At 36.9% G+C, this 16,869-nt stretch overlaps 1 protein-coding gene across 2 annotated transcripts in view; it reads left to right on the top strand.

Moving 5' to 3' along the window:
- Positions 1–16,869, top strand: part of LOC111544190 (A disintegrin and metallopeptidase domain 3-like) — a 79,884-nt gene that overhangs the window by 20,653 nt on the left and 42,362 nt on the right. For both annotated transcript variants that reach the window (XR_002732060.1, XM_023214648.1), the window contains 5 exons: positions 268–339; positions 597–763; positions 1,826–1,907; positions 14,451–14,587; positions 15,686–15,869. Coding sequence is in view for 1 of the 2 variants with exons in the window: in XM_023214648.1 (XP_023070416.1) it covers positions 268–339; positions 597–763; positions 1,826–1,907; positions 14,451–14,587; positions 15,686–15,869 (642 nt within the window). In the remaining variant the exon portion in view is untranslated. The remainder of the gene's footprint in view (positions 1–267; positions 340–596; positions 764–1,825; positions 1,908–14,450; positions 14,588–15,685; positions 15,870–16,869) is intronic.

Genomic DNA, 16,869 nt, shown 5'->3' with positions numbered 1-16,869 from the left:
TCACTCTTCATACCTTAATACTTTGACTTTGAATTTTGTTATCTGTAAAGAGGAAGATAATCACAATTACCTCATTTTAATATCATTGATTAATTTATAAAATACTAGGCCGATGTTTAAAACCTGGTAAGCTGTGATATATTTTAATTCTACTTAGGGCCTCTTCAATTGACCACTGAGTTACTTTTACATTTATATTTAAATCCACTTAAAATGTGGTAGTTAGTTATTTTTACTAATGATTAAGAAACAAAATTTGTCTTTCAGTATGATTATATGGGCTCTGCAGTGGCAGTTGCAGTTGAGAAAGTTTTCCAAATCTTTGGTCTTATCAACACGGTAAGTATTTATATTTTATATTTATGTAAGCAATATAGCAATTAATGAAGTAAAATTTTTTGTGTTTGTGTACATATATATAGCATTTACATTTTAACAAAAAGTAAAAATGTAAATGTAGCCCAACCACTAGTTTTATCCACCAATGATTTTATCTTCAAAAAATAGTAAATTAAATATATTAGCATTAGATATTGAGAAGTAATGTCATATTTATGGTTACCTAAAATTGTAAAACACTTAATTTCTGTTCTCAGATGTTTTCCCAGCTTAATATAACAGTTATGCTGTCTTCCTTGGAGATCTGGTCAGATCAAAATAAGATTTCAACAAGTGGTCATGCTGATGAAATACTACAGCGATTTTTGCCTTGGAAACAAAAACTTTTGTTTCAAAGGTCTTATGATATGACATACTTATTAATGTAAGTACTTTATTCATATTTAGAAAGGTTTAATCAAATTAGCTATCATAATTATATATAAATTTTATATAACAAAAATTATTAAAAAGCTATCTCAAGACTGTGTTGGCAAACTGTAAAATATTAAGATTCTAATAACCATGTAAGACACTAATTAAATCATAGTAGCTCATAGTAACCTGTTTAATTATAGAAATGTAATAAACTGAAAAATGGAAAGTCTTGTGATAAAAACATGATACCTCTCTGTAAAGACCTTCTCACTGGTAAATAATTGAAACTATCACTTTAACATTACATACCTATAAGTTAATTCATTGAATGCAATAATTGCATAAAATGCTTCTTACAATATGAAATATTAATAAAAAACTAAAACAGACTACTTTATTCTCCCTGTGGTTTCCTTCTGGTATTTCTATACTGACCTAAGATATAGCTATTTACCTACTTGGTCTGTATCTTTCAAAAGTCTTTACATATTTTTATTTTACTAACTTGATTATTTCATATGCAAAAATCAAAAACCCAATTTAAAGACCTTAGGCAATATGTGGAATATATTTATCAATGTATTGGAATAAAGAGTCTCTAGGATTGCAGAGAAATATTACAATATAAATATGTAAGGATAGTTTCTACACCTTACCTCTCTTTCTCTTCGTACATCTGATGCATATTTTATCTCTATCGCTTTCAGTCCTACGTTTCTTCACACTTTTGGAGTTAGTTTACTACATACAAATTACAGCAATGAACACTTTTGACTTTTATATCATGGAATTAATTATATCCTTCCAGTGATGATTAATTTTTTGAAAGAATCAGGCACTGCTAGGTTTTGGGCTGTGTATTAGATAATGTTAAACAACTTTTAGGACTTAACTTTGTATGAACTATAGGGGATACCCAAATCTTAATGACTGAAAGCATAAGACATTATATGTAATTTCTGTGTTTTGGAGAAAGCATACCTTTATATAGAAATCCAACTCATAAAATGTGAGTAAGTTATTGCTATTTTGAAATACACATATCCACAAGAAAAATTTCATTATTCAGTTATAGGAACCATTCTACTTATGTGGGAGCAACATATCATGGAATGGCATGTGATCCAAAGTTTGCAACAGGAATCGCTCTGGTAATCTCTCACACTGTTTTGATAAATCTTTGAAACTGTATTTTTAGATTTGGGAAATCAAATGTAATTTTTCAAGAGGTTTCTTGCTGGGAGTGAAAACAGGTAACATAAAATGTATAACTCTAGCCATTTTCAAGTGTACAGTTTAGTAGTGTTAAGTATATTCCCACTGTTGTGAAACAAATCTCTGGAACATTTTTTTTTTAAAAAAAACTGAAACTCAATACCCATTAACCACCTGGAAACCACCATTTAACTTTCTGTTTCCATCAATTCGACAACTTCATATTCCTCATATAAGTGCAGTCATACAGTATGTTCTTTCTGTGACTGGTTTATTTCACTTAACATAATCTCTTCAATGTTAATCTATGTTGTAGCACGTGACAGAATTTCCATTGTTTTTATGACTGAAATGTATTTAATTGTAAGTATATACCACATTTTCTTTATCCTGTCATCTGACAATGGATGTCTAGGTTATTTCCATATCTTGGCTACTGTATGTAATGCTGCAATAAACATGGAAGCGCATATATCTCCTTGATATTCCGATTCTATTACTTTTGGATAAATACTGTCTTAACAATCAATTTTCTATCACGTATTACAGAATACCTTAAACTGTGTAATTTTAGAGAAATTTATTCCTTACAGTTGTGGAAGTTGCAAAGTCTAAGGTAAAGGGGCCACATCTGGTGAGTGCTTGTGGCTGATGAAAATGCTGCAAGGTGACACAGGGCATCACGTGGCAAGGGACCTGAGCATGCCAGGTCAGGTCTCTCTTCCTCGTCTTATAAAGCCACCAGTCTCATTCTTAGGATAGCCCGTTTATACTTTAATCCATGAACGGATTCATCTTTTCATGAATTTCTCTAATTTCTCTATATTTTTTAGTAGTTAAATAGTTTGAGGTTTTAGATTTAAGACTTTAATTCATTTTTATTTGAATTTTGTGTATGGTGAAAGATAGGAGTCTAGTTTAATTTTTCTGCCCGTGGATATCCAGTTTTCCCAGCACCATTTATTGAAGAGACTGTTTTCTCCCCAGTGTATGTTCTTGGCACCTTTGTCAAAAATGAGTTCACTGTAGCTGTGTGGATTTGTTTCTGGGTTCTCTATTCTGTTCCATTGGTCTAAATATCTACTTTTATGCCAGTACCATGCTATTTTGGTTACTGTAGCTATGTAGCATAATTTGTAGTCAGGTAATGTAATTCCCCCAACTTTGTTATTTTGGCTTTGCCTATTCTGGGACTTCTGTGGTTCCATATATATTGTCGGATTTTTTTCTATTTCTGTGAATCATGTCTTTGGTATTTTGAGAGGGTTTGCATTGAATCTGGAGATTGTTTTCGGTAGTATGGGCATTTTAGCAATATGGACTCTTCCAATCCATAAACATGGAATACCTTTTCATTTTTTTGTTTCCTCTTCAATTTCTTACATCAGCATTTTATACTTTATAGTTTCCATTACTGAGATCTTTCACTTCTTTGGTTAATTTCCAGGTATTTACTTTTATTGGTGGCTATTGAAAATGTTATCACATTTAAATTGTTCTTTTCCAGATTATTTTCTGTTGGTACATAGAAATGCTACTGATTTTTGTTTGTTGATTTTGTGTCCTACAAATTTACTGAATTTGTTTATCAATTCTAATAGTTTTTTCATGGAATCTTTAGGTTTTCTCAAATATAAGATTATATCACCTTCAAACATGGATAATTTGACTTTTCATTTTTCAATTTGGATGCCCTTTATTTCTTGTCTGATTGCTCTAGCTAGGACTTTCAGTACTATGTTGAATAACTGTGGAGAAAGTGTCCTTTTCATATTCCAGATCACAGAGGAAAGGCTTTCAGTTTTTCCTCAGTGAGTATGATACTAACTGTGGGTCTGTCATATATGGCTTTTATCATTTTAAGGCCTGCTTCTTCTACACCAGCTTTTGAGTATTTTATTATTATTATACTTTAAGTTCTAGAGTACATGTGCACAACGTGTAGGTTTTTTACATATGTATACATGTGCCATGTTGGTGTACTGCACCCATTAACTCGTCATTTACATTAGGTATATCTCCTAATGCTATCCCTCCCCCCGACCCCCTCCCCACAATAGGACCCGGTGTGTGATGCTTCCCTTCCTGTGTCCAAGTGTTCTCATTGCTCAGTTCCCACCTATGAGTGAGAACATGCGGTATTTGGTTTTCTGTTCTTGTGATAGTTTGCTGAGAATGATGGTTTCCAGCTGCATCCATGTCCCTACAAGGGACATGAACTCATCCTTTTTTTATGGCTGCATAGTATTCCATGGTGTATATGTGCCACTTTTTCTTAATCCAGTATGTCACTGATGCACATTTGGGTTGACTCCAAGTCTCTGCTGTTGTGAATAGTGCCACAATAAACATACGTGTGCATGTGTCTTTACAGCAGCATGACTTATAATCCTTTGGGTATATACCCAGTAATGGGATGGCTGGGTCAAATGGTATTTCTAGTTCTAGATCCTTGAGGAATCACCACACTGTTTTCCACAATGGTTGAACTAGTTTACAGTCCCACCAACAGTGTAAAAGTTTTCCTATTTCTCCACATCGTCTCCAGCACCTGTTGTTTCCTGACTTTTGAATGATTGCCATTCTAACTGGTGTGAGATAGTATCTCATTGTGGTTTTGATTTGCATTTCTCTGATGGCCAGTGATGATGAGCATTTTTTCATGTGTCTGTTGGCTGTATGAATGTCTTCTTTTGAGAAATGTCAGTTCATATCCTCTGCCCAGTTTTTGATGAGGTTGTTTATTTTTAATCTTGTAAATTTGTTTGAGTTCCTTGTAGATTCTGGATATTAGCCCTTTGTCAGATGAGTAGATTGTAAAATTTTCTCCCACTCTGTAGGTTACCTGTTCACTCTGATGGTAGTTTCTTTTGCTGTGCAGATGCTCTTTAGTCTAATTAGATCCTATTTGTCAATTTTGGCTTTTGTTGTCATTGCTTTTGGTGTTTTAGACATGAAGTCTTTGCCCATGCCTATGTCCTGAATGGTATTCCCAAGGTTTTCTTCTAGGGTTTTTATGATTTTAGGTCTAACATGTAAGTATCTAATCCATCTTAAATTAATTTTTGTATAAGGAGTAAGGAAAGGATCTAGTTTCAGCTTTCTACTTATGGCTAGCCAATTTTCCCAACACCATTTATTAAATAGGGAATCCTTTTCCCATTTCTTGTTTTTGTCAGGATTATCAAAGATCAGATGGCTGTAGATGTGTGATATTATTTCTGAGGACTCTGTTCTGTTCCATTGGTCTATCTCTCTGTTTTGGTACCAGTACCATGCTGTTGTGGTTACTGTAGCCTTGTAGTATAGTTTGAAGTCAGGTAGCATGATGCCTCCAGCTTTGTTCTTTTGGCTTAGGATAGTCTTGGCAATACAGGGTCTTTTTTGGTTCCATATGAACTTTAAAGCAGTTTTCTCCAATTCTGTGAAGAAAGTCATTGGTAGCATAATGGGGATATAATTGAATCTATAAATTACTTTGGGCAGTATGGCCATTTTCACAATATTGATTCTTCCTATCCATGAGCACGATATATTCTTCCATTTGTTTGTGTCCTCTTTTATTTCACTGAGCAGTGGTTTGTAGTTCTCCTTGAAGAGGTCCTTCACATCCCTTGTAAATTGGATTCCTAGGTGTTTTATTCTCTTTGAAGCTATTGTGAATGGAAGTTTATTCAGGATTTGGCTCTCTGTTTGTTTGTTACTGGTGTATAAGAATGCTTGTGATTTTTGCACACTGATTTGGTATCCTGAGACTTTGCTGAAGTTGCTTATCAGCTTAAGGAGACTTTGGACCGAGATGATAGTGTTTTCTAAATACACAATCATGTCATCTGCTAACAGGGACAATTTGACTTCTTCTTTTCCTAACTGAATACCCTTGATTTCTTTCTCTTGCCTGATTGCCCTAGCCAGAACTTCCAACACTATGTTGAATAGGAGTGGTGAGAGAGGGCATCCCTGTCTTGTGCCAGTTTTCAAAGGGAATGCTTCCAGTTTTTGCCCATTCAATATGATATTGGCTATGGGTTTGTCATAAATAGCTCTTATTATTTTGAGATACATTCTATTAATACTAAATTTATTGAGAGTTTTTAGCATGAAGGACATCTATTGAGATAATCAGGTGGTTTTTGTCTTTGGTTCTGTTTATATGCTGGATTATGTTTATTGATTTGCATATGTTGAACCAGCCTTGCATCCAAGGGATGAAGCCCACTTGATCATGGTGGATAAGCTTTTTGATGTGCTGCTGGATTCTGTTTGCCAGTATTTTATTGAGGATTTTTGCATCGACGTTCATCAGGGATATTGGTCTAAAAATCTATTTTTTTGTTGTATCTCTGTCAGGCTTTGGTATCAGGATGATGTTGGCCTCGTAAAATGAGTTAAGGAGGATTCCCTCTTTTTCTTTTTTTTTTTTTTTTTTGAGACGGAGTCTCGCTCTGTCACCCAGGCTGGAGTGCAGTGGCCGGATCTCAGCTCACTGCAAACTCCATCTCCCAGGTTTACGCCATTCTCTTGCCTCAGCCTCCTGAGTAGCTGTGACTACAGGCGCCTGCCACCTCGTCCGGCTAATTTTTTTTTTTCCTTTTTTCTTTTTTTTTTTTGAGACAGAGTTTCACTCTTGTTGCCCAGGCTGGAGTGCAATGGCACGATCTCGGCTCACCGCAACCTCTGCCTCCCAGGTTCAAGCAATTCTCCTGCCTCAGCCTCCGTAGTAGCTGGGATTATAGGCATGTGCCACCACGCCCGGCTAATTTTTTGTATTTTTAGTAGAGATGGGGTTTCTCCATGTTGGTCAGGCTGGTCTCGATCTCCCGACCTCAGGTGATCCACACACCTCAGCCTCGCAAAGTGCTGGGATTACAGGCGTGAGCCACCATGCCCGGCTCTGGCTAATTTTTTTTTATATTTTTTTAGTAGAGACGGGGTTTCACTGTGTTAGCCGGGATGGTCTCGATCTCCTGACCTCGTGATCCACCCGCCTCGGCCTCCCAAAGTGCTGGGATTACAGGCTTGAGCCACCACGCCTGGCCAGATTCCCTCTTTTTCTATTGATTGGAATAGTTTCAGAAGGAATGGTACCAACTCCTCCTTGTACCTCTGGTAGAATTTGGCTGTGAATCCATCTGGTCCTGGACTTTTTTTGGTTGGTAGGCTATGAATTATTGCCTGAATTTCAGAGCCTGCTATTGGTCTATTCAGGGATTCAGCTTCTTCCTGGTTTAGTCTTGGGACAGTGTAAGTGTCCAGGAAATTATCCATTTCTTCTAGGTTTTCTAGTTTATTTGCATAGAGGTATTTATAGTATTCTCTGATGGTAGTTTGTATTTCTGTGGGGTCGGTGGTGATATCCCCTTTTCATTTTTTATTGCGTCTATTTTCTTCTCTTCTCTTTTCTTCTTTATTAGTCTTGCTAACGGTCTATCAATTTTGTTGATCTTTTCAAAAAACCAACTCCTGGATTCATTAATTTTTTGGAGGGTTTTTTGTGTCTCTATCTCCTTCAGTTCTGCTCTGATCTTAGTTATTTCTCGCCTTCTGCTAGCTTTTGAATGTGTTTGCTCTTGCTTCTCTGGTTCTTTTAATTGCGATGCTAGGGTGTCAATTTTAGATCTTTCCTGCTTTCTCTTGTGGGCATTAGTGCTATAAATTTCCCTCTACATACTGCTTTAAATGTGTCCCAGAGATTCTGGTATGTTGTATCTTTGTTCTCATTGGTTTCAAAGAACATCTTTATTTCTGCCTTCATTTTGTTATGTACCCAGTAGTCATTCAGGAGCAGGTTGTTCAGTTTCCATGTACCTGAGCAGTTTTGATTGAGTTTCTTAGTCCTGAGTTCTAGTTTGATTGCACTGTGGTCTGAGAGACAGTTTGTTATAATTTCTGTTCTTTTACATTTGCTGAAGAGCGCTTTACTTCCAACTATGTGGTCAATTTTGGAAGAAGTGTGATGTGGTGCTGAGAAGAATGTATATTCTGTTGATTTGGGGTGGAGAGTTCTATAGATGTCTATTAGGTCCACTTAGTGCAGAGTTGAGTTCAATTCCTGGATATCCTTGTTAACTTTCTGTCTCGTTGATCTGTCTAATGTTGACAGTGGGGTGTTAAAGTCTCCCATTATTATTGTATGGGAGTCTAAGTCTCTTTGTAAGTCTCTAAGGACTTGCTTTATGAATCTGGGTGCTCCTGTACTGGTTGCGTATATATTTAGGACAGTTAGCTCTTCCTGATGAATTGATCCCTTTACCATTATGTAATGGCCTTCTTTGTCTCTTTTGATCTTTGATGGTTTAAAGTCTGTTTTATCAGAGACTAGGATTACAACCCTGCTTTTTTTTGTTTTCCATTTGCTTGGTAGATCTTCCTGCATCCCTTTATTTTGAGCCTATGTGTGTGTCTGCATGTGAGATGGGTCTCCTGAATACAGCAAACTGATGGGTCTTGACTCTTTATCCAGTTTGCCTTTCTGTGTCTTTTAATTGGACTATTTAGTCCATTTACATTTAAGGTTAATATTGTTATGTGTGAACTTGATCCTGTCATTTTGATATTAGCTGGTTATTTTGCTCACTAGTTGATGCAGTTTCTTCCTAGGATCGATGGACTTTACATTTTGACATGTTTTTGCAATAGCTGGTACCTGTTGTTCCTTTCTATGCTTAGTGTTTCCTTCAGGATCTCTTGTAGGGCAGGCCTGGTAGTGACAAAATCTCTAAGCATTTTCTGGTCTGTAAAGGATGTTATTTCTCCTTCACTTATGAAACTTAGTTTGGCTGGATATGAAATTCTGGGTTGAAAATTCTTTTCTTTAAGAATGTTGAATAGTGGCCCCCACTCTCTTCTGGCTTGGAGAGTTTCTGCTGAGAGGTCTGCTGTTAGTCTGATGGGCTTCCCTTTCTGTGTAACCTGACCTTTGTCTCTGGCTGACCTTAACATTTTTTCCTTCATTTCAACTTTGGTGAATCTGATAATTATGTGTCTTGGAGTTGCTCTTCTCGAAGAGTATCTTTGTGGCGTTCTCTGTATTTCATGAATTTGGATGTTGGCCTGCCTTACTAGGTTGGGGAAGTTCTCCTGCAGAGTGTTTTCCAACTTGGTTCCATTTTCCCCCTCACTTTCAGGCACACCAATCAGATGTAGATTTGGTCTTTTCACATAATCCCATACTTCTTAGAGGCTTTTTTTCATTTCTTTTTACTCTTTTTTCTCCACACTTCTCTTCTTGCTTCATTTCATTCATTTGATCTTCAATCCCTGATATTCTTTCTTCCAGTTGATCGAGTCAGTTACTGAAGCTTGTGCATTTGTCACGTATTTCTCGTGTTATGGTTTTCATCTCTATCAGTTCTTTTAAGGTCTTCTCTGCATTGATTATTCTTGTTATCTGTTCATCCATTCTTTTTTCAAGGTTTTTAGTTTCTTTGTGCTGGTTATGTAGTTCCTCCTTTAGCTCTGAGAAGTTTGATCGACTGAAGCCTTCTTCTCTCAGCTTGTCAAAGTCATTCTCCGTCCAGCTTTGTTCCATTGCTGGTGATGAGCTGCGTTCCTTTGGAGTGGGAGATGCACTCTGATTTTTTGAATTTCCAGCTTTTCTGCACTGCTTTTTCCCCATCTTTGTGATTTTATCTGCCTTTGGTCTTTCACAATGGTGACGTACTGATGGGGTTTTGGTATGGGTGTCCTTTCTGTTTGTTAGTTTTCCTTCTAACAGTCAGGACCTGAGCTCAGCTGTAGGTCTGTTGGAGTTTGCCTGCTGTCCACTCTAGACCCTGTTTGCCTGGGTATCAGCAGCAGAAGCTGCAGAAGATAGAATATTACTGAACAGCGAGTGTTGCTGTCTGATTTTTGCTCTGAAAGCTTCGTCTCAGGGGTGTACCCCACCGTGTGAGGTGTGAGGTGTCAGTCTGCACCTAGTGGGGGATGTCTCCAAGTTAGGCTACTCAGGGGTCAGGGACCCACTTGAGCAGGCAGTCTGTCTGTTCTCAGATCTCAACCTCCATGCTGGGAGATGCACTGCTCTCTTCAAAGTGTCAGACAGGGGTATTTACCTCTGCCGAGGTTTCTGCTGCTTTTTGTTTAGCTATGCCCTATCCCCAGAGGACGAGTCTACAGAGGCAGGCTGGCCTCCTTGAGCTGCAGTGGGCTCCACCCAATTCAAGCTTCCTGGTGGCTTTGTTTACCCACTTAAACCTCAGCAATGGCTGGCACCCCTCCCCTAGCCTCGCTGCCACCTTGCAGTTAGATCTCAGACTGCTGTGCTAGCAATGAGGGAGGCTCCGTGGGCGTAGGACCCTCCGGGCCAGGTGTGGGATATAATCTTCTGGTGTACCATTTGCTAAGACACTTAGTAAAGCACAGTGTTAGGGTGGGAGTTACCCGATTTTCCAGGTGTTGTGTGTCTCAGTTTCCCTTGGCTAGGAAAAGGGATTCTCTTCCCCCTTGCGCTTCCCAGGTGAGGCAATGCCTCACCCTGCTTCAGCTCTCGCTGGTCGGGCTGCACCAGCTGACCAGCACCGATTGTCTGACACTCCCCAGTGAGATGATCCCAGTACCTCAGTTGAAAATGCAGAAATCACCCGTCTTCTGTGTCACTAACACTGGGAGCTGGAGGCTGGAGCTGTTTCTATTCGCCATCTTGGGTGCATCCCCGCTTTTGAGTATTTTTATCACGAAGAGATTTTGAAGTTGATCAAAGGCTTTTTCAACATCAATTGAAATAATCACATGGTTTTTGTCCTTGATTTCCATTGATAAGATGTAGCACATTGATTTATTTGCATGTGTTGAACCATCCTTGCATCCCAGGGATAAACCACACTTGGACATGAAGAATTATCTTTTTAATGCACTGTTGAATCTGGTTTGCTACTATTTTGTTGTGAAATTTTATGTTAATATTCATCAGAGATATTGGCCTGTAGGTTTCTTTTTTCAATGTGTCTTTGGTTTTGGTATCAAGGTAGTACTAGCCTCATAGAATGAGTTTGGTAGTATTCCTTTCTACTCTGTTTTTCAGAATTGTTTGAGTAAGATTGGTATTAGTTCTTCATAAATGTTTGGTAGAATTCAGCAGTGCAGCGATCAAGTCCTGGCCTTTTCTCTCCAGGAAGGCATTTTATTATCACTTCGATCTGTTACTTGTTATTGGTCTGTTCAGGATTTGGATTTCTTCATGGTTCAATCTTGGTAGGTTGTATGTTTCTAGGAATTTGTCCATTTCTTCTAGATTTTCATTTTATTGGCATATAATTGCTCATAGTAGCCACCAATGATCCTTTGAATTTTTGTGGCATCAGTGGTAATGTCTCCTTTTTCGTCTCTGATTTTATTTATTTGGATCTTCTCTCTTTTTTTTTTTTCTTAGTCTGGCTAAACGTCTGTCAATTTAGTTTAACTTTTCAAAAGACCAACTTTTTGTTTCTTTGATCTTTTGTATTATTTTCTTCATTTCAATTTCATTTGTTTCTGCTCTGATCTTTAGTATTTCTTTTCTTCTAGTAATTATGGATTTGGTTTGCTCTTGCTTTTCTGGTTCTTTAAGACACATATTAGGTTGTTTACTTGAAGTTTTACTTCTTTTTTGGTGTGCATACTTATAAATTTCCCTCTTCATACTGCTTTTACTGTATCCCACAGGTTTTGGTATGTCATTTTTCCATTATTATTTGTTTAAAGAAATTTTTCAATATCCATCTTAATTTCTTCATTGACCCACTGGTTATTCAGGAGCATATTGTTTGTCATGTATGGACAAACTGGGTGAGGAGCCTCACCCCATTGCCATCACCAACACAGGCCCATGGAGACCACTGCCAGACTACTGCTAATGTTCCCTTAATGCCCAAGGGCTCTTCAGTCAGCTGGTGGTGAATGCTGCCTGACCTGGGACTCATCCTTCAGGGCATTGGGCTCCCGTCTGGCCTTGGGCAGGTCCAGAAATGAATCAGGGACCGGAGAGCCTGCTTAGTGGTTTGCTGCCCTACGGCTGAGATGCTACCTAACATGCAAGACAAAGTTCCCTTTACTTTTCCCTCCACTTTTCTCAAGCAAAGGAGTCTTGAGACTGTTGCCACCACAGCTGAGAATGCAGAGTCTCACCCAAAGCCAGCAAGTCTCACAGGCTCACCCAACGCCCATGGCACACTCCCTGGGTATTATTCAGGTCTCAAGCACTCTTCAGTTAGCAGGTGATGATGTTTTTCAGGACTGGGTCCATCTCTTCAAGGCAGTGGTTCCTTCTGGAAATGATATCCAGGAACTAAGGCCTAAAAAGGGGTCCTCAGGACTCTGACTAGTGCCCTATCCTGCTGTGGCTGAGCTGGCATCCAAAATGCAAGACAAAGCCTTCCCTACTCTTCCCGTTCCCCTCCTCAAGCAGAGGGAAGGGGTCTCTTCCTGGGGTTAGGGATGAGGTGATGCCAGCATTCCCTTAGTCACAACAGCTCGTATCTCAATAGGCCATGTGCCCCCAGTCTACTGGCTCTGGGCCCAGTTCAGCACTAGGATTCACCTAGAATTGCAGTCCTTGTGGCCTAGATTGCCTTTCAAGTTTATTTAGGGCCCTAGAGCACTTTAGCCCATGGTGGTGAGTCTTGTGGGAACTCAAGTTCCAACCACTGAGATCAGCGATTCCTCTCTAGCTAGGGCTGGTTTTAATACTCCCTCCATAGGTGGACATCAGCTGAGTTTGGCCCAGTTTTGTTTTCTGCTATAACAGTGCAGCACTGAGTTCAATGCCTCACAATTGCTGCGCTCTCCTCTCGCCAGCACAAAGAAATGCTGTTTGCACCATGCCACTGCTGCCACAGGATTGCTGAGGGATTGTGTCAGTGGTTTTTCTACTTCAGCACCCTTTCAGCTATGTGAAATTAAAACCAGAGCTGGGTGCAGTGGCTCACATCTGTAATCCAAGCCCTTTGGGAGGCCGAGGTGGGTGGATCACCTTAGGTCAGGAGTTCAAAACAAGCCTGGCCAACATGGTGAAACCTCATCTCTACTAAAATTTTAAAAAGTTAGCCGGGCATAGTGGCATAGTGGTGCATGCCTGTAATCCCAGCTACTCAAGAGGCTGAGGCAGGAGAATCACTTAAATCCAGAAGGCAGAGGTTACAGTGAGCCGAGATCACGCCATTGCACTTCAGCCCTGGGCGACAAAGTGTGTGTGTAATGTATGTAACATACATATATATAGCAATAATGTACATATATATGTAATTTATCCCAGATATGCATGGTTGGTTTATCATATGAATATAAAATAATGTCCTCCATTATATTAATAGACTAAAAAAGAAAAATTATATGATTCTAGTAGTAGATTCAGAAAAAACAAATCTGAGACTATTTATAATAAACACTCAGCAAACTAAAAATACAGGGGAACTTATTTAACTTAAAGAGAGCATCAAAAAAAAAAAAAAACAGGAAACAGCATATTTTGAGTAAATAACACGTTACTACTTAGATCAGGAAAAAGACAAGAAAGTAGCTTACCAGTCACAGTCAGCATCAAAAATGGAAAGCATCAAATTCTGTGAGACCAACAGGAACTGTCATTTATTGTTGACAGAAATGCAAATGATATCCACTGTGGATAACAGTTTTACAGTTTCTTACAATACTCAACTTACCCTTGCCATATGATCCAGCAATCATCCTCCTTAGTATTTACCTAAATGAGTTAAAAACTTTTATCTACCAAAAAAATTTCACACATGTGTTTTTAGCTTTATTCATAATTGTCACAGATTGGAAGTAACTTAGATATCCTTTAACAGGTGAATGGATGAGCAAACTTTAGAACATCCATACAACGGAATACTACCCAGTGATTTAAATAATAAGCCACAATAAGATGTGGAAAATCCTTAAATTTGTGGTGAGAGAAACCCTTACTAGAAGACTATATGTGGTATTATTTTCACTATATGATGTTCAGAAATAGGGAAAAATATAGAGGTAATGACAAGGTTTCTGGAAGTTTGTAGAAATGCTACTTGTAAGATATTATATTATTCTACTTTAAAAAATTAATTGACTCTTCGCAAATTATTTCTGAGGTCAAAACTGATTGCCAGTTCAACTCTCCAAAATCTGTATATCTTTTCCAAGTGTTCTCTTGAAAAATATTGTAGTTACTAAAATAATCTTCCTACTTCTCAGAATGTTTTCTGAAATTTGCTGAAATTAAATTCAATAGTATGTCATAAAAATATGTGATTGAATTATTCTTATTTTAGGTCAATGCCATTTTGATTAAAAATATTGTCACTCAAAAGGAATAAAAAACTGTACATATTTTTATTCCTAAGTAAATAGTTAGAAATAATTTATTTCTAAGTAAATAAATAACAGTTTTTAAAATTTGCACTTGCATTTATGCAGTATGGCCAGAAACATTTGACAAGATCAAAGGAGTGAACAAAAAATCTTAGGCAATAAATCTGAGTTTTTGTTTGTTTGTTTCTATTTAGTATCCAAAGAAAATCACTGTAGAGGCCTTTTCAGTTGTTATGGCACAGTTGCTTGGAATTAATCTGGGATTGACATATGATGATATCTACAATTGTTACTGTCCAGGACCTACATGCATAATGAATCCTGATGCGATGTAAGGCGTTGTTTTTATCAACTCTATGTTTTCTCTTAAGAAATATTTCTAGTATTCCTTGATGTAGAACCTCGTGCAATATAATTTAAGAAATTTTTTTAGATACAAGTGTGCTCATTTAAGATATTAAAGAAAGTATAGAATGTTGTAGAAAATGTGCTTAATAGTTCTACATTCAATGATATTATTTAGAGAAAAAGTGGATGCTAATGATTACCTTACAACATTCTACTTGCATTGGTTGAAAAACTGTTCAGTGTCATCAGATGAAATAGTACCTAGGTAGTAAGAAGTTTGAGAAGCAACTAAACTAAGGAGATGTGAGAACTAAGAAGACATGAGAATTTTGCAATGCTTGATTCTGAACTGGATTCTTTTGGTATAAAATGCTAGGACTGTGATGTTTGGGAAAATCTGAATGGAGTTCAAGGATTAGATATTAATAACACATCTTTATTTTATGATTTTGAAGGGTCTAGAGTGCTGAGGTAGAATAACCCATTTCTATGTAAGAACTATATAGATGTATCTAGTGTTCGCAGAACACATTGTTGGCCTCTTAACTGTTTCAGAAAACAAAATTTATTTTGGGTGCTATATTTGCATTATTTCTTTTAAGTTTGAGATTATTACAAAATTACACATTAAGCAGTATACTTAAATGTGTAGAAATACAAAAATTAAAACAAAGTGAAAGGAATCTAGAATTTGTACAATTTATATACTTCAGTATTGGAATAACTTTTTTGATTAATTTTAACAAAGAACCAATAATTATGATTTTTCATTAATGCAATCAACCAAATTTTGTTTCTTAATGTTGACAATAAGGGTATACTCAAATGGAGCGTATTGTGTACCAAATATTATTAAGTGCGTTACCATTTTAACTTTCTTTACTCTCTCAGTGTCTATCATATCAAATTACAATAGAAAATAATTTATTTTTTGCTTATCACCTGTATTAAAAATAAAAGCACCCTCTTCTCCTTTTGGCTCTTCTCTAATTGAAGTAGTTCAGAATTCGTAGTACTTTGTTGAGGAGTATTACTGTGATTCTTTTAGTACATTTATCTAAGAAGTACAATTTAATTTTAGACGATCCCATGGTATGAAGTTTTTTAGCAGTTGCAGCATGGATGGATTTAAACAGATAGTTCTGCAGCCTGAACTTAAATGTTTTCAGGATAAAACAGTTTCAGAAATGACTTACCGAAAGTCCGCAACTTGTGGCAATGGAATTTTGGAACCTACAGAACAGTGTGATTGTGGCTATAGAAAGGTTAGTGGCAAAGCTTACAGGTTATCCAAAGATTTGTTCTTTCATTATGTTTTGTGTTTATTTTTTATGGAGTCTATAGATATAGATATGATATATATAAGGAGGAAATTTTTAAAAAATATTTACTATTTTGTCAAATATAAGATAGAGAGATATGGGGCCTGCAATAACTGACTCATCCTAAATTTGAAATGTTTAGAGTCTAAGCCCCGGGTAAGTGTGACATCAATTTAAAAAACAGATTTGTATCATTTTAGAAGCAATGGTAGCAATATCGCTTTTTAGTACCACACACATCGGTAGCATCAATAATATCATCATCTAATCATCCCTTAAATTCCACCAAAGTGACTACATTGGTGGCTAAATTGTTACAAGTGTGTTTTCATTTATTTTCTTACCTCCTAATTTTAGTCCTTGCATCTGTAGCAACTTAATTTATGTTAACTTGCTTCCAAAGAATTAGACTAATTATAGTGTTTGGTTCATTGCCATTTATGATAATATACATGATACAATAATGATACATCCATGGCCCAACTATCCCTAATTTTTCACCCTTTTCTCTATCCAAAAAGTAAATTCTATCCATATTTTTAATTTAACAATATCATTTTATAATTTGACCACAGTTTTTATTAGCTTTGACTTTTAGACCATTTAAAAAATATAGCATAATCTTCTGGGACTGTTTTCTTCATCCCCTATATTACTAACAATATCCAAGTAATTTCGTGTGACACAGCTCATTTATTCACTTTTTGTGTAATAATCCAGTATGTATGCAAATATATAATTACTGATTTTTTCTATTTATGAGCGGTTGGAGTGCTCATAGGTTTTTTTCCCCCTCACATTCTGAAGAGTTTTATTATGTCTTGTATTTAACTCTTGATGTACTTAAGCATCTTCTGGCTACACATTTAGATGTAGAATTTCTGGGTTATCAAGTGGGTGGATCATGCCTTGGCAATGGGAAATGTATTTCAAAACTAAATGT

Source organism: Piliocolobus tephrosceles, chromosome 7 (assembly GCF_002776525.5).
Source record: "Piliocolobus tephrosceles isolate RC106 chromosome 7, ASM277652v3, whole genome shotgun sequence".
NCBI classification, from domain to species: Eukaryota; Metazoa; Chordata; class Mammalia; order Primates; family Cercopithecidae; genus Piliocolobus; species Piliocolobus tephrosceles.
This window is presented reverse-complemented; position numbering and strand designations above follow the sequence as displayed.